Consider the following 18,617-nt stretch of genomic DNA (forward strand, 5'->3'; position numbering starts at 1 on the left):
AACCAATGATTAACAATCACACTAAACCAATCATCACAGAGTGGAAAGATCAATGATTAAAGTCACCTGGCAATACCAGAACTTGACAACGCCAAGAGGTTTTGCTGCCTAAAGTGGAGCCCAAATAGCACCCTCCCCCCACAATAGGGTCAACGTTTTAGGAAGGCTTCTTGCAGCATTCAGACCCCAATCTCTGCCTCTATTCTCCCTTCCTGAGTTCTGCTGCCACCTGGAGAAGGTTGCTTTACCATGTTGCCTTTTGTGGCAGGGCCCTATTAAAACAACTGTGAGAGAAATACCAGAATTCTCAATTTGTATCTGCCCTAATGTTCAGAGTATTAGGGCGTTGCCAGAACCTGGGCATGCATGGACATCAAAGAACTCTGCTTTGTGCTTGCTAAATCTGCACACACACAGCTGTGCCAGTATTCCAGAGGGATAGACAGATCTTTTGTAGGGACAGACTAAGCACAAAGAGTCCTGGCAGCACCTTAAGCACCTACATGTTTTGGCATTGGTGTATCGGCACTGTAACGGCATGATCCATCTTATAACTGCAGGCACCAATTTCAAGAAAGTCGACATAGAACAGGGCAACTTGCTGCTAACGCTGTCTCTGACACAGTAGAGACACCAAGGGTTCAACTAGACAATATGTCAACTCTGTAACTGTGTCCTTAAGAGCATGGCATTTTAAAAACACACACTGTCAGCCTGCAGTGTTGGAGTCAGATAATTTTAGATTTTGTACTTAGCGGCCTCATGTGAGGACCCTCTTTAGATGGCAATTAGTAAAAAGGTAACGACTATTAGGTCCAGTCATGACCGACTCTGGGGTTGCAGCGCTCATCTCGCTTTATTGGCCGAGGGAGCCGGCGTACAGCTTCCGGGTCATGTAGCCAGCATGACTAAGCCGCTTCTGGTGAACCAGAGAAGTGCACGGAGACGCCGTTTACCTTCCCACTGGAGCGGTACCTATTTATCTACTTGCACTTTGAGGTGCTTTCGAACTGCTAGGTTGGGCAGGAGCAGGGACCGAGCAACAGGAGCTCACCCCGTCGCGGGGATTCGAACCGCCACCTTCTGATCGGCAGGTCCTAGGCTCTGTGGTTTAACCCACAGCGCCACTCGCGTCCCAGATGGCAATTACTTCACTTTAAAATGTGTAAGTGAAACCTGCTGCATTTGTCAGACCCCTCCTGTTCTTTCTGGCGAGAGGGACCCTGGACTTCTATTGTGACAGCATCCCTGCCAGCCCAGCTGCCCAGTCCAGACCTTTGCCCACCCCCCACCCCACTATGGTCTCAATCTGTACTGAGGCCTCCATACTGGAGATTTACACAGGGGAAAACATCTCCCATTGAAGTGAATGGTAGTTATTCTCCATGCAAACCGGGGGTGTCAGCATAAAACTCTAAAACAAAGCTTTGGTTTCACAAATGTTATCAGGCTTTGCCAGATTATACCCTGTATTTAATTGACATACCATTTTCCAGACACCTGCGTTCCTCAGCACCTTTGCCCAGTGACTCGTTCCTCTGTAATCAGGACAGGATAAAAAAAAAATCATGCATGCTTGCAAGGTGTGTTCACTGACAGACTATCCTTTGCGCAAAAGAAATTCCAGCATTACCCAAGGATTGCTACTAGGAGCTGTGCTTTTTAAATTGTTTATAAATGATATAAGGGTTTGGGGTGAGGAATGAGGTAGTCAAGTTTGTGAATGATACTCAATTGTTTGGGGTGGCAAAGAGCTCCAAAAGAACATCTCTGAACTGAACGAAGGGGATGCAAAACAGCAAATGCATTTCAATGAAAACAAGGGTAAAGGGGGTCTGAAGTGGACTTGATTTTTTTATATATATTTTTAAAGTGTGGTGTGTATGTGTATGTGTTGTAGTAATAACCTAATAAAAAGCATGTTAAAAAATATAAATAATAAATAAATTATTATTATTATTATAGTGGTACCTCGAGTTAAGTACTTAATTAGTTCCGGAGGTCCGTTCTTAACCTGAAACTGTTCTTAACCTGAGGTACCACTTTAGCTAATGGGGCCACCCACTGCTGCCGCGCCGCCAGAGCACGATTTCTGTTCTCATCCTGAAGCAAAGTTCTTAACCCAAGGTACTATTTGTGGGTTAGCAGAGTCTGTAACCTGAAGCGTATGTAACCTGAAGCGTATGTAACCAGAGGTACCACTGTATTATTATTATTATTATTATTATTATTATTATTATTATTATTATTATTAAAAAATGAAGTGGAGATGATTGACCAGGAATACGACCTGGGGGGTCGTGCCTGATAGCTTGATGAAGATGAACCCATGTGAGGCAAGGTAAATTTCATGCTAATGATAATTAGGGACGAATTTAAAATAAAATTGCCACAGATCGTATTGATATTATGACAGTGTATTCTGCAACCATACTTGGGGTACTGTGTACGGTTCCAGTCACCTGAAAACGGGTATTATACAGCTGGAGAAGGTTCAGGAAAATCATCAAAGGGATGGCACAACTCCTCTGTGAGGAAAGGTTGGCCTTTTTAGTTTAAATGAAAAGGTAAGAGGAGACATGATACAGAGCGGTAAGCTCATGCATGGTGTGACAAAACTGCCCAGAGAAAAGTATGCTCCTGAATACAAGTTGATGGGAATCAGAGATGAGGAGAGAGTTGTGGCACTCATCTCTCATGTCCTTCTTTTTGGGACTTTCCATAGGCATCTGGTTGGCCACTGTGAGAACAGGGTACTGCACTAGATGCACCACACCTGGCTCGATCCAACAGGCCCTTTTTATGTTCTCCTTATGATAAGGGGATTTGAATTCTCTTGTCAATCTAGATGGTGCAAATCTCCCTACTGTAGAGCAGCAGCCAATGTGGCGCCCTCCAGATGTTTTTAGCCCAAGCCAGCATGGTGAACAATCAGGGATAATGGGAGTTGTAGTTCAGAACATCGGAGGGCGGGCACCACAATGGGTACCCTCACTGTAAGGTATAGCAACTCCCATCTCTGAAGGTACGACTGAAAACCAAGGCAGGCTGAGCTCTTTAAGACTCTTTCATTTTCCCCTCCTCTCTGGTTTGTTTCACAGACCTTTCTTATAACCCTGTTAAACCCTACAATCCCTAACCCTGCACATACCACATCATCATTGTTGTAATGTGAGGGCAGTAGATACCGTATTTTCCCGTGTATAAGACACCCCCAGGTATAAGACGACCCCTATTTTTTTGAACCCAGAATTAAGAAATCAATATTTTAAACATCAAATAGAACTTTGATATTTTATTAAATATTCAAAGCACCGGCACTGGCATAGCAACCTGGGGTAGCATGCCCCATCAGGAACCAAGATCGCCCAAAGTTTTTGAGTGTTTTTTGAGACATCGCCAAAGCCTGGCACTCGGGAGGGACAGTGGCTTGGGCGGTTCTGGCAGCTTGTTCACAGTAGCCACGGGGATGTGAGTAGTGTTTTCTTTAACCCCTGTGCATTCACCATCCATGTATAAGACGACCCCCAATTTTTTAAGCAAAAAACATTGGCTTATGCATGGCAAAATACGGTAACTCTTTTATGCCTACAATACAATTATCCACAGATGTTTAACCAGAATATGAATCAATGACTTTATAGCAATGTCCTTGGCAGGTCACATACAACTTTATTTTCAGGTGGGCCCCGTACCCATGGTTCATCAAATCCAGTATCCTGTGGCTAAAATCAGGTGCTTCAGGAAGTTTTAACAGCATGGAATGGGAGAGGGTAATGCAATTCTCTACCCAATGCTATTTAGTCCCAGTTATTTAACTCTAAGCTACATTAGCATTTAACATTACAAATGTCCTATATGACTGCTCCCAGCAAACGTATACAGTACTGTGTCCTTCCGGCTGCTGGAGAATGCAATTCTAAACCAGCCCATGAAGGTTCACAGCTGAGTGTTTATTTCTCCCCAGAAGGACATATAGAGTGGCAGAATCATAATCTCCTATCTGGCTTTGTCTTTCCCATATGTAAACGAAACATTTGCTGAGCCCTGTACAATGGCACTTGCCTGCTCTTCCGTGATCTATGGAGTATCCTTTCTCTTCCTCCCCACTGAGCGCAGCTGTGTGGCTGTTGCCACTGAGCAGCCAAAAGGAGCTACAAGGGGACGCAGCCCAGGTTAAGGCTGAAGAGGGCTAAAGTCCTCCCAGTGCGGAATGACAAGGAGAGGGAGGTTCTGCAAGTCTTAACAGTGAACTTTGAGACCTTACACTGCTGCGTTTTCTTTCCTAAGTGCTGAGTGTATTCATAAAGTAAACACTGAGGGCAGGAATGATGAAGCCAAAGCGCAGCTTTGTGGTGGCTTCCTGGGATAGAAGAGCCAGGAGCTATTCAGGCTGGGAAGGACAGGTGCCCAGCACATGCTCAACTCAGGCAGAACAGCAGACTAGGAAGACTTGAAGTGCATGCATATCACAGAGCCTCCCAGGACTTATCACCACACACCTGGTGGCCATTTTCCTGGTACTTTCAGAGACAATCCTTGCCATGGCTTTTGGCCCTCTGAGCTTTCTTTTCTCAGGGCGAGTCAAAAAGCAATTTAGCCAGAAGCATTGGAGGGTACACCAGGATGTTCTCTGCTTATCTGGGAGTCCCGGAGAACAGGTGGAAAGGTGTGTCAGAGTTTCTCATGTTGACCTTGTACCTTCCCACATATTAACTGCGTCACATTTGAATAAGCCAGGGTTCTTCGTAGTTCCTGGAGATCAAGGCTACCTGTGCTTTGCATGTAAGACACCTGACAAGTCTCATTTACAACCAGGGGTGGGGAACCTCAGGTTGAGATGCTGAATATGGTCTTCAGGCCTTTTTATAAAGCCCTTAAGACTCTCCCAAGCCCCTTCTACACCAGACCACAACCCACTCTACACCAGACCACAATCTTCACTGGCCCTCCTCTGTGCCCTTCTTGAACGCACTTGCCTGGAGTGTGATAATGCCTCTTACTTTCTAAGATAAAGGAAGTGTGGTGGCTGTAGACAATTAGCATTCTATTTTAGAACCAATGGATAAAGAGTACAGTTGTACCCTGGTTGTCAAATGCCTTGGTACTCGTCTGTTTTGGCTCCTGAATGCCGCAAACCCGGAAGTTAGTGTTCTGGTTTGTGAATGGTTTTTGGAAGCTAAATGTCCGACGCAGCTTCTGCGGCTTCCGATTGAGTACAGGAAGCTCCTGCAGCCAATCAGAAGCCACGCCTTGGTCAGCAAACATTTCTGGAAGTTGAACGGACTTCCGGAATAGATTCCATTCAACAACCAAGGTATGACTGTACTTGTATTTTCTATGTAGTCCTCACACAATCTACGCCTATTTCATATTTTCCTTCCCTAAAAATGAGAAAGTGGCTTCATTCCAAAACTAAAGCTCATTGCAGATCCACACTGCATTACCTCGCAGTGAGTCCATTTTACAAAAGATGTAAAGGTAAAGGACAACTGGACAGTTAAGACAGGTCAAAGGCAACTATGGGGTGTGGCACTCATCTCGCTTTTCAGGCTGAGAGAACCGGCATTTGTCCACAGACAGCTTTCCAGGTCATGTGGCCAGCAGGACTAAACCGCTTCTGGTGCAAGAGAACACCGTGAGAGAAACCAGAGCGCACGGAAATGCCATTTACCTTCCTGTCGCAGGGGTACCTATTTATCTACCTGCACTGATGTGATTTCAAACTGCTAGGTTGGGAGGAGCTGGGACAGAGCAATGGGAGCTCACCCTGTTGTGGGGATTCGAACCACCGACTTTCTGATCAGCAAGACCAAGAAGCTCAGTGCCACCTGCTCCCTTGCAACAGATGTAGGCAGCTCTGGTGGGGAGGTGTATCCACACCCGCTCAGTGACATTGTGGGTAGGCATACACCACATTCACATGGGCCACTTCCTTCTCTGTTCACCTGGGGCATGTAAAGCAAGCAAAAGGTTCCAAATAACCTAATCAAAGGGAAGGTTTTTCAAACATGTATCCAATAACCATACCCGTCCCTGTGGATGGCAGGATCCAGATTCAATTTACGCAGAAAGCAGCATGTTTAGGATGAACACAAATGATTCCAGATTGCAAAAAGCAAACATTTTTGTGCTGCCAACCAGTTAGGGTCCACAAGCGGCCCTAGTGTATGCATAGAAACCTCTGAACAGAATGCAGCTGGCTATACGAAAATGATGGTCACATCTGTTGCTCCACCCACTTTTGCCTGCATTCATCCTTACCCACCAATAGAATGAGGCTACCCACAGGGTTACCATGGCTGCCCCTGGACTGAAAAGCAGTCCTCATTTGCCGGTGCCCAGAACAAAACTATCGTTAGAAGGTGCTCCCCAAATTAAAAGCCCAGGGGTGGGGGGTTGCTTTTTAGCCAGAATATACATGATAAAAAAACCAATGACAATGAGCGCTAGCCTCGGTTTCTTTTCCAAGTTTCATCTTCTCCAGAGTCATGACTGCTGGTGAAAACGCTGAAATTTTCTAGTATAGTAACACCAGTAATACCCTAGCACTGGTAACAAATATTTTAGAGATATAAATGAAGTTGTCAGAGCACAGCAGACGAATGTTCAGGGTGTTTCTCAAAAGATACACACATGATTAGTGCTCACAGCCGTTCTGGGAGTTGGGCACACATTATTCTGGACTAACCTCACACAACGATTGAGACCACCTGATAATTCCAGTAGCCAGATGTGGGTGACACAGGTCCAAACTGGGCTACTCCCTAGGCAAGTTTTTGGAAATGCATTACAGAGACTCTTACTCCAATCTACCGTCCCCGCCAAAAATGCCACCTTGGATTGTTTTTCATTTCCTGCCCTTAGCTAGTTGCTTCCTCAATTAAAAAAGCTTCTTGATCAGGCATAGGCAAACTCGGCCCTCCAGATGATATGGGACTACAACTCCCATCATCCCTAGCTAACAGTAACAGTGGTCAGGGATGATGGGAACTGTAGTCCCAAAAATATCTGGAGGGCCAAGTTTGCCTATGCCTGTTCTTCATTCATTGAATGAAGAACAGGCATAGGCAAACTTGGCCCTCCAGATATTTTGAATGAATGATTCATTGAATACATTGAATGAAGAGGTCTTCATTCAACATTCCAATCTGATGCACAACTTTCTACATGCATAGAGTTTCAAAAAGTAAATAAATGACTCCATATGACTCCTAAAGAGGTACAGCCCAGATTTCTACCACTCAAATCGACCACATCATTCTGCCCTGTGTATATAATGGTTACAATCAGGGCATTTTTTCAGCCAGAACTCGCTGCAACTCAGTTCTGGTACCTCTCAGGTGGGCACCATTGTCATTATAACAGAACAAGAGAGGTGTTCATGGTGAGTTTCAGCACCTCTGTTTCCCCCCCTCTTCCACCAGTCCTACTTTGTCAAGGTGATGTCTGCTCTTCGCAATAAACACCCTCTGCTCACTCAGAGAGATATTTACAGTTCTTTATTAACATATGTGCAAACAGCTACAGTTCCTAATCATGCATCTGAATCGGACGAGTCAGATTTGGGGAGTGGCTTCCTTTGGTTCCTTCTCCAACATAGCAGGCGTGGGAAGGCACCGCTTCCCCTTCTGTTCCTGAACTTCCTGGTTGGTGACAGGGCTTTGCAGCATCAGAGAGCCCTGTATTTCCTTTCTGATTCTCCTTGCTCTGATACTCCCCCTTCCCTTGCCCCAAGGGCGTTCCCTCTCTGTCCCGTGACATACTTCCAATAACAGAATGCCCTGGAGTGTGTGAACAGCATGTGGATAGCCCACACAGAGAAACTGCTTCTCTTTTCTATATCTTCTGCTGGACCTCCAGACAACTTCAAAGTACGACCATCTCCACTATCATTCACTGTTGCAAGCATTAACTTGCTAACTTGCCTTGCTTTCTGTTGTTGCGACCTTGTCTAAAACGTATGTGCTGAGAATCCCCATGTCACACTGTTGTTGTTGTTTAGTTGTGTCCGACTCTTCGTGACCCCATGGACCAGAGCACGCCAGACACTCCTGTCTTCCACTGCCTCCCGCAGTTTGGTCAAACTCATGCTGGTAGCTTCGAGAACACTGTCCAACCATCTCGTCCTCTGTCGTCCCCTTCTCCTTGTGCCCTCCATCTTTCCCAACATCAGGGTCTTTTCCAGGGAGTCTTCTCTTCTCATGAGGTGGCCAAAGTACTGGAGCCTCAGCTTCAGGATCTGTCCTTCCAGTGAGCACTCAGGACCGATAGGTTTGCTCTTCTTGCAGTCCATGGGACTTTCAAGAGTCTCCTCCAGCACCATAATTCAAAAGCATCAATTATTTGGTGATCAGCCTTCTTTATGGTCCAGCTCTCACTTCCATACAGCACTACTGGGAAAACCATAGCTTTAACCCACGTCACACACAATCCCTCAAATAAAACCTTATAGCAGAAAAGTGTATTACCTATTGCATTGCCAATTGTCAGTAACCCTATTACCTGGTATTGCCTCCTCTTATGAGTCAGTGGTCTAGAGACGAGCATGGCCACCCCAAACCGCATCAGGGTCTTCTTCAATCTTTGGTACCGTTTCCTGGAGGTTACAAAGAAAAGGGGAAGTCAGGAAACAAGAGACAACTGTGAGAATGTGGTGGGGGGGGGGGGAGCTTTCTAGCCAGTCCCACTGAAATCAGTACGCATGATTGCACCAGGGCTGAATGGAGTTTGGCCTTTCATTTAATGCTAAAAACAGTTCATAGAATCATAGAATCATAGAGTTGGAAGAGACCACAAGGGCCATCGAGTCCAACCCCCTGCCAAGCAGGAAACACCATCAGAGCACTCCTGACATATGGTTGTCAAGCCTCTGCTTAAAGACCTCCAAAGAAGGAGACTCCACCACACTCCTTGGCAGTTCAGTTCTGTGGCCTTCAAGCCTTCCAACAGCACTACAGCCTTTGCACTTTCTGACCTTGCCAGGTAACCCCGGAAATGAGCCTGGATGACCAAGGCCTTCTCCTTGAAGACCTGGAACCGCCTACGGTTGATGAGGCCTCTGAGATTGCGTTGAAGGGTAACAATCGCCCAGCTCAGCTTTTGATTCCATCTTCTCTCTAGCATCTGCCTCGCTTTTTCCTTCAAGAACACCTGGGCGGGGAAAGGAGGCAATAAAGAACATTGCTATTTGCAAGTGAACAGCCCTTATTATTACCTACGCCCAAGTCTTCAATGACCAATTTGTCAAAGACTATGCAAATAAATGCATCTAGTGAGTGTTTATTTCATATTTACTTTCTTTCTCCAGTCGAGCATGAGGCTCAGTGTATATATTTGATTTATACCAAAATATTTATTTTACCAGTTAGCAACTAAAAGAGCCCATTTAGGCAAAACCACCTTTTCCAGCCTAAGGGCAGCATTCCTTTTGGGCAACCTCGAAAGGACCACATGCCAGTGGTGAAAGTGGGTAGAGCAACAAATGTTCATTTTATCTCTGTACAGTTAGTTCCAACACACACCCTCTATCCTCCATTCAGATAAGTAAGAGTCGGTATCAGACACATTACAGGCAAAAACATTTGGGTCAGTGAAGGGTATGGCCTGATAGAGAGTCTTGGAGGGCCAAAATTGGTCCCTAAGCCTGGCGATTCCCCAAGTCTCTAATCCAGTTGCCCCTTTGGAATCAAGAGCCTTTGTAGTATAGTGGCCAGGTGTTAGAACAGGACCTTCAAATCCCCACTTGGCCATATAAGGAATTAGGCAGTCCTTGAGATGCCCTGGACCCAAGTTGTTAAGGACCTTGTAAATCAATATAAGAACCCTGAACCTGGCCTGGTAGCGTATGACTAGCCAGTGAAAGCTTTCGAGCGCTGGAGTTACATGCTGACGATAGTTGTTGTCTCCATCAACTGTCTATCTGCAGCATTTTGCACCAGGCCAAGGGTAGCCCTGTACAGAGCACATGGCAGTGATAAAGAGTCATGAGGTTACCAAGAGAATGCACCCCCCCCATGAAACCAACAGCATGCACCCGGTCTTTCATAAGTTGCGGGGAAGAGAAGTGCTAAGGCACACCACCTTGGTGACTCCAATCTGATAGAGCTCCGAGAGATCTCCCACCACCTGTGAAAGCACTGCGGCGCAGCCATCTCTCTCCTGCAAGGAGTTCTGCCCTCGGCCGGCCAGGACTCCATACCTGATGAGCAGAAAGGAGACAGAACCATCTGCTTCAGCACAGGGTGTTACAGAGAAAGGAAGCAAATCCCAGCACTTCAGGAGCCAGGGACAACCTGTCTATGGAGCATTTGTTCTGATTTGTTTGCATGGTGGTTCTATGCTTTCCAGTGCATTTTTCCTTACCACAAAGTTCCAGGCTTTCAGAAACCTCCCTCTTTCCCACCCCTCCAACTCCCTAATGTCAGATGAAGAGTCTGCAGAGAATGTCCAAATGTAGGATCAACTGCTGTATCTTCTGAGTATGGCTCCTATAGTCTGGAATAACACCCGATTTTGACCCTGGAAGTCTTTTCCAATTAGTGTTTTAAAACTTTTGAAGTTGGCTGCGAGAGCCGCTGTGTTTTATTGCTCCAACTGTTTGGTTTGGCGTGCTTGATTTACTATCGTTATTGCATCTTAAATTGTTATTATGTTATTGGTGTGCCTTTCTTTTACAACGTTGTGTTAAAATAGGAGGTAACAGGCTCACCTGATTAGGAAATGGCGGAATGGAATGCGGATGGGATAACCTTCTTTCCTGATGCATATGGCCTCCAAAATCCCAGAATGCCTTAGCTGAGAAGCCACGTATTCAGTATCAAATATGTTTGGCACCTGAAGTTTAAAGAGAATGGTCTCAATTGGCCAAATAAAGAAGTGAACAAGGACAAGACACAGAAAGGCCACTGGAAAGAACCAGTACCTTGTCAGCTCCCCCCACAAATTACCGGTACATCTGTCCACATCCGAACAACATGTGGATATTCCTGTGCTGCCCTGGACATTTCCCCTCTTTAATTGGAGGTCTTTTCCCAATTCCAACTTTCCAAAGATTTTAAAGGAAAAGCACATTTAAAGCGTGGGGAGGGGGGTAGATAAAGGACAACACTGGGGTGAGGAAGACGTCATACGGACACCCTTGCAGTAAAGGGATGGATAATGCAAATCCATGGCTACCCAAATGGCTTGTGTCAGGGCAGCCTATGTAGAGTAAGACACCAGCCCTTCTTAGGTGTTATAGTCCACATGATTACTATTTACTGGGTGGCTGAGATTTTGAATACATGAGAGGGAATATTGGTTCAAAACCTGCCATGAGCAAAACAGTTTCTCATCTAGCTTCCATATACAGTCATACCTCGGGTTATGAGCGTTTTCGGGTTGCGCTCCGCGGCGACCCGGAAGTAACCCAGAAGTTTCGCTGCTTGCGCATGCGCAGACGCCCAAAATGACGTCACGCACATGCACAGAAGAGGTGAATCGCGACCCGCGCACGCTGCGTTTGCTTCAGGATGCGAGCGGGGCTCTGGAACGGATCCTGTTCGCATCCAGAGGTACCACTGTATACGTGATTTGACACTGTTTCTAGCAGAGGAACTAGATGGACATCTAAAGTGTCCTTTGTTTTTACAGCTAGTTTCTAGCTTGTTTCTAGCCATCAGAATACGTGGGGTGGGCTGCCAAAGCGTTACTGTGCTCAGGAGCAGACTTTCTGGTAATTGGACAAGCATCCATGGAACTGCCAATGGCAAAAGTTGATGGACGCTGTAGTTCAGCAACACCTGGAGATCCAGAGGTCCCCAACACCTGGGTTAGAGCATGTTTTCACAGAATCATAGAATTGTAGAGGTGGAAAGGACCTCGAGGGTCATCTAGCTCAACTCCAGGCAATGCAGGAATCTTTCGCCGAATGTGAGGCTTGAACCCGTGACCGTGAGATTAAGAGTCCCATGCTCTACTGACTGAGCTATCCTTGAGCATGTGTATGGCAGAACTTTCCATTGATTTGCATAACTCAGCTGGGGCATTGTTTTGGTAGCATCTCAAAGACAGCCTCAGGTACAGCCTAGCCCTGCGAAAACCAAGTCTTACCTTTTTGGAATTAGGCTTGATGCACCGAACAAAGAAAATGTGGCTCCTGTAGGATAGAGAGAAAAGAAGTAAAGTGCGTCCATTTTAAAACAGCATGAGATGTGGCTCCAAACTAATTCTCCATCTTCAGCACCACAGCTCACTGAATGGGTGATCAGCAGCTCACTCTTTGACCTCGCCTTCCCACAGGCTCATGCTCCGTGCCGTGAGGTGGCAACACAAATTGGTGGTAGCACCACCACATTCCCTCACCTGTCTAGTTTAGCTGTGAGATCTTGCAAGGAGTGCTGGAATCTAGACACTAACGTAGAAGCTTGATGCGTCGGCCCTTGGACTCTAGTTCCACTTCCCGGTTCTCTCTGGTTCATCCGCTGTTCCTTCACTTTCTCAAAAAGGTGGGACACCAGCTTCAGAGAGGTGGACAAAATAAATCAAAGTTTCAGAATAAACTTAGAACATTTAGTTGAAACGTTAGCATGGAGAAGGACTAGCTCACTCCATACTCTGCCAATGAAAAAAGCAAAGAGCAGTTTTCAAACAATCCAATAGGTCAACAAATAAAATAAAACTTTTATTATAGCCTCTTAGAACATATGTCCTTTACATAAGGTTCTACAATTACACAGTACAGTGGAACCTCTGGTTAAGAACCTCATTCGTTCCAGAGGTCTGTTCTTAACCTGAAACTGTTCTTAATCTAAGATACCACTTTAGCCAATGGGGCCTCCTGCTGCCGCCGCGCCACTGGAGCACGATTTCTTTTCTCATCCTGAAGCAAAGTTCTTAACCCGAGGTACTATTTCTGGGTTAGCGGAGTCTGTAACCTGAAGCATCTGTAACCCGAGGTACCACTGTGTTCTTTATATATAAAAGTTTGATCAACCAGTGCTGCTTATGCAAAAGATGAAACCATAGATGCAGATGTTTGCACCAGTTATAAAATAAATCTAAAAATAAACCAACTCCTCTCTGAAACAAACAAACAAAACAAAACTATCTTGGAACAAGGGAGTGTCATGTGAAAGCATATACACCTCAGGAGTGATTTTTCTATCCACCAGGAAACTGGTATACAATTAAGTGTCTCTTGATGTCTACCAGTACCGCAGCACAAAGAAATTAGTATCAGACAGAGCTCTACGTCTCTTGACTGTGAGATCATAGGAATAGTCTGCAGTGAAGCATAATAATTAACCCAAACTATTTGATTGTACCTTGTGGTGGCTGTGGGAAAATATCTCCAGGACCTCTGTGCGTAACAGATCGTGGTTTTTATTCAGAAATTTGTGGACCTGTAAAGCCAAATTCCACATCACTCTCATTTGTTTTTAAAAACTATGTTAACAGAGCTTTTGAGGCTGCAATCCGATACCAACTTTCCCACTTACCTAGGAGTAAACTCCCCTGAAGTCCATCAATGGGACTTCTAAGTAGACATGTTCAGGAGTGCACTGTGAATCTCCTGTCACTATAGTTCTTAGTTTACTTGCAATCCTGATTTCCAGCCTTTTCTGAGGAAGTTCTTCAACCCCAACTCTTGACTTGTTTTTGCAGATTAGAAACCAGGATAAGTAATAATAATCAAGTCATAATTTCAGTTCTATTCCCCCCCCCCCAAAAAAAAATTGTCTAGCCCTTCTTTTCCTAAAGAACCATTCAATACAATGGACAGCGCTCAAGTAAGTTGTTGCATACCTGAAACAAGAACTACTCTCACAATGGGACTTCCCCCTCCATTGTCCCGTAAATCTGTTCTGGAGGGTTGGAGAAAAACCAAGATCAGATTTAGGGAAATAAGACAGGGGGAGTCTTATTGAGCGAGGGGACCTCATTCGGTGTATGCATACCCCATTTAGTGCTACTTAGAATTCTACTCTAGATAACAGATTGGAAGAGGACAAATTGAAAGAGCAGTACAGTGGTACCTCGGGTTAAGAACTTAATTCGTTCTGGAGGTCCGTTCTTAACCTGAAACTGTTCTTAACCTGAGGTACCACTTTAGCTAATGGGGCCTCCTGCTGCTGCCATGCGATTTCTGTTCTCATCCTGAAGCAAAGTTCTTAACCCGAGGTACTATTTCTGGGTTAGTGGAGTCTGTAACCTGAAGGGTTTGTAACCCAAGGTACCACTGTATGCATGTTTAGAAGGCACTTTCAGACTATTCAATTTGGGGTTGCAAAACTGTGAGCTCTTTGGACACCCCTGTTGGGCGACCAATCCAGAGTGAAGAGACTGATACAACCAGGGCTCTTCCTTTGGATTACTAGCAGTAGTAAAGTGGCACTTGTGTACGCTGCCGTCCAGAACCTCACCAGATGAAGTTGTGGCAAATTGACATGTCCTACTTCAGTCATAGGCAAACTCTGGCCCTCCAGATGTTTGGGACTATAATTCCCATCATCCCTAGCTAACAGGACCAGTGGTCAGGGATAGGAATTGCAGTCCCAAATATCTGGAGGGCCGGAGTTTGCCTGTGCCTGTCCTACTTGCTTGGGTGAGCAAAAGTTGCTTTGTGCTGCTTGAGCTAGGCAAACAAGCGCAGGTTAAATAGGGGAAGCAGGGGATGTTGGGAGGGGAGCAGGCTCCTATATACCTGGTAGGTAACTGGTCCTGCATAATGCTGCACAGTGAAGACAGGCAAAGGCAGCTTCGGCTTGACGTACCAAGAGCTGTTGGCATGATGGTAATGGCACTTCTGTAAGAAGGTGTGGTCTGTGGCCTGGATAGGAAAGAAAACTCTCACACACAGCAAAGTAACAACTAGAAGTTGGGCATTTCGGCTGTGTGCATGCTATACCTTTCAAGCACATTTGGAAGAACATCCCCCCCCCCCTCCAAAAAAAAGAATACTGGGCAATGCAATGTAGCCCTCACAGAGCAGGCATATATTTTAAATGTATAGTGCATATGCAGCCATTGTGTCACCAACCCCATGATGTGGAATTGTCTACCAGCCGAGATTTGGCAGGTATCCTCGCTTTTGACTTTTAGGCATCTTTTCAAGACTTTTTTTATGCTGACAGGTCTATGCTCCTGTTTGAAGCTGTTTTGACTGGCCAGTGATTGCAATGATTGCTTTTTTAATGATGTTTTATTGCTTCAAACCACCTTGATATTGCAGTGTATAAACTGTGGTAGATAAATGCTTTTATAAATAAAAACAAACAAGCAAATAACAAGCAAATTGGTTTATCTGTGGGTTTGGATCCCTAAACATTAAAAATACCTCCACATGCTACTAAATTTGCTTGTTATCATGCCATTTCAATAGGACATGGGGTTCCCACTGTGGTCCACGGACCAGGTGGCTCACAGAGTGCCTGTGAAAAACACTTAGAATTCGAATTTTATGGAAACCAAGTGGTAATACAATATAAGAAATAAAAGAAGCAATAAAATACAATAAACATCATATCAACATCCAGCACAGAGCATTACATTTGGCAGGGGGGGAAATATTGCATGGCCCACCAAAATCTTCAGCGATTTTCAAGTGGTCAGTGGGAAGAAAAAGGTTTGGGAACCACTGCTATATGATACAAGTACAATCTTATATTTAAGGGATTCTTAGTGCTAAACTTATATTAGTTCCCCCGTCTGGTACCAAGTACAGTGGTACCTAGGGTTAAGAACTTAATTTGTTCCAGAGGTCCGTTCTTAACCTGAAACTGTTCTTAACCTGAGGTACCACTTTAGCTAAAGGGGCCTCCCGCTGCCGCCGGAGCACGATTTCTGTTCTCATCCTGAGGTAAAGTTCTTAACCGGAGGTACTATGTTTGGGTTAGCGGAGTCTGTAGCCTGAAGCGTCTGTAACCTGAAGCGTCTGTAATTTGAGGTACCACTGTACTGGACTGCTGCAAAGTAAAAAGACAGTCTAATCCTGTTTGCCACTTCTTTATACTCTCTACAGGAAAGGGAGACGTTCATGCTAATTCTGGAGAAAGGGAGTGCACTGCTTGCTCAGCAGGGTGGTGCCAAGGGTCTGCATGGCCAGACATCTGCCAAAGGCCCACACCACAGGAAGGGGGCCTACTGGAAGAAGCCCTCTGGACTTGCAGCAGTGAGGAAGCAGACTCACAGGAGGGAGGGTGACTTGCCCAAGGCAACTCTCCAAAACCTGGATCTAACACCAGGCAGTGTGTGTGTGGAAATCAAGTGTCCTCAGAACAGAAGCTTCCTTTGGAGGAAAGATGTCTGAATCTCCTGCAACAAATGAATACCAGCTGAGCAGTCAGAAATCTAGAAAGCAAATATTTATTAAATAATGTCCACAGCTGTTCTATTTTATCATGCCTGCCAACTTCCAATTTTTTTTTTTTTGGCAGATGGTCATCTCAAGAGAATTGGAAAATGCCTTCAAAATAGGCCAAATGACTAGACAACTGCACCAACACACACTCTGTTTAAATTATTAAGGTTTCTGCCAGAAGAGCAGTAGGCTTTTGAGAATGTCGTGTAGGAATCTATTAAATTTGGCAAAAGCAAGATAGTCACCCCCTAGGCACACATGCTTGCAAACACATATTTGGAACAGCATATGCCTGTGTTGAATGCCCATAACATGCAAACATGGTAGAGACCAGGCCAACCCAATCAGGGCTCCCTGACGCGCATCTGCTGGTGTTTAGAGATGAGTGTCTGTTGTACATACTTTGTGTGTTTGCTTTGTGGACGCGGGTGGCACTGTGGTCTAAACCACTGAGCCTCTTGGGCTTGCCAATCGAAGGCTGGAAGTTCGAATCCCCGTGACGGGGTGATCTCCCATTGCTCGGTCCCAGCTCCTGTCAACCTAGCAGTTTGAAAGCACACCAAAATGTGCAAGTAGATAAATAGATACCGCTCTGGCGGGAAGGTAAACGGTGTTTCCGTGCGCTGCTCTGGTTTCGGTGTTGCATTGTGCCAGAAGCGGCTTAGTCATTCTGTCTACATGACCCAGAAAAACTGCCTGCAGACAAACGCCGGCTCCCTTGGCCTGTAAAGCGAGATGAGCGCCACAACCCCAGAGTCATCTGCAACTGGACTTAACTGTCAGGGGTCCCTTACCTTTACCGGCGCCAATGTGTCACCCAAGTACACACAGCAAATCTGATTAACAACTCTTGTCAAACTTTCTCTCTCTCTCTCTCTCTCTCTCTCTCTGTGTGTGTGTGTGTGTGTGTGTGCATGTTGCTCACCAGATCTAGGTATAACCTACCTCTTGTAACACTTCAACAAAATCCAATGTAAGAAAAATAACATTCTGAGGAAGAGGCACTCATGGACCCTCTTTGAGAGCACCCATTTAGCTCCCTCTCTACGAACCATCCGTCACAAAAATACCCCCGGACCCGACATGCAAATATGAAAAGGATATCTAATGAACTCCTGACCTGTGATAGTAAAGTCTGATCGTCCAGGATGCACATAATCCCATGGGGCTTTGCAGCTATCAGATCCAGGCAGGACTCGCTGGGTATCTTGGACACAGGACTCCAGATGAGGTCTTCTTCTGCATACTCCTCCTGGTGGTCAAAAATAATTCAAATGAAGCCTGCATCCATAATATCAAACGTGTCATTCTGTAAACCAGAGCTTTATCAAACTCTGTGCAGCAACACATTAGTGTGTCGGCGGCAGTGTGTGTGTCACATGAACGCTCCCCACACTCCTCCTGGTGCTGGAAAGGGGTTAGTTTAGCCTCTGGTTTGCTAGTAAAACTGAATTTGCCACAAAGTGATGCATTTCTAAAAAGTGTGTCACCAACATTAAAAGTTTGGAAAGCTGTGCTGTAAACTATTTCTTAATCTATGGTTCGGGTATCTTTTCCCAACAATACATACAAAAACACACCCTTTGCATGAGAGGTAGGAAGCTATGAGAAGACAGGTTGATAAGAAGGACTCTGTTTTCATGATTCAATGATGCTGGTTGGAGCCAGCTGTATACATATCAAATCTTTGTGCCTTTATTCACAAACTAAAAGACAAGATCTATGCATGAATTGGCCCCAACCAGCCACAATGAATCATGAAAAAAGGATTCAGACCTGCAAATGTATTGTGAATTTTTTCTTTATCAACTTGCCTTTTCAAAGCTGAAGCTACCTCTGTGCAATGTAATGGTTCCCTCTTTTGCTCCAGGACAAGTTGTGCACCTACCTACATGTGCCTAGCTTTATATTTTACCTCCTCTTGGGTGATGACTATTCTGCTGAAGAAGTGCTGGAGGTGTTCATTGGCAAAGTTAATGCACAGCTGTTCCAGGCTGTTCACCCCAAGATCCTGTGGATACAAAGAAAGACCCAGACCTCTTTTGCTTCCAGTACACAAAGTCCACAAGGAAAGTGGCAGGTGGCACCTTGCATGAAGAAGAAGAAATTGGCAACAGACCCTCATGGTCTCAGCATATAGCGCTAACTAATTTTAATGGCTGAGACTTGGTAGGACTCTTGTCTACAACTTGCTGGCCGTTACAGTAGTTTTGCCCTGGAAATACTACAAGTTTATGGATCTAAGAGACAGTCCATATGCACCTCCTCTCCACTG

At 45.3% G+C, this 18,617-nt stretch overlaps 1 protein-coding gene across 1 annotated transcript in view; it reads right to left on the reverse strand.

Annotated features, from left to right (window-relative positions):
- The window catches only part of LOC310672564 (unconventional myosin-XVB-like), a 67,400-nt gene extending 49,055 nt beyond the window's left edge, over positions 1–18,345 (reverse strand). The window contains exons 1-10 of the mRNA XM_083429987.1: positions 18,258–18,345; positions 17,463–17,594; positions 14,687–14,812; positions 13,308–13,385; positions 12,346–12,500; positions 12,094–12,139; positions 10,712–10,836; positions 10,084–10,201; positions 8,978–9,153; positions 8,506–8,599 (exon numbers count right to left, since the gene is read on the reverse strand). Of these exons, the coding sequence (XP_083286113.1) occupies positions 8,506–8,599; positions 8,978–9,153; positions 10,084–10,201; positions 10,712–10,836; positions 12,094–12,139; positions 12,346–12,500; positions 13,308–13,385; positions 14,687–14,812; positions 17,463–17,498 (954 nt within the window). The 5' untranslated portion in view covers positions 17,499–17,594; positions 18,258–18,345. The remainder of the gene's footprint in view (positions 1–8,505; positions 8,600–8,977; positions 9,154–10,083; positions 10,202–10,711; positions 10,837–12,093; positions 12,140–12,345; positions 12,501–13,307; positions 13,386–14,686; positions 14,813–17,462; positions 17,595–18,257) is intronic.
- Between the last annotated feature and the right edge of the window lie 272 nt (positions 18,346–18,617).

Source organism: Podarcis tiliguerta, assembly GCF_965153285.1.
Source record: "Podarcis tiliguerta genome assembly, chromosome: 2".
Taxonomy (NCBI): Eukaryota; Metazoa; Chordata; class Lepidosauria; order Squamata; family Lacertidae; genus Podarcis; species Podarcis tiliguerta.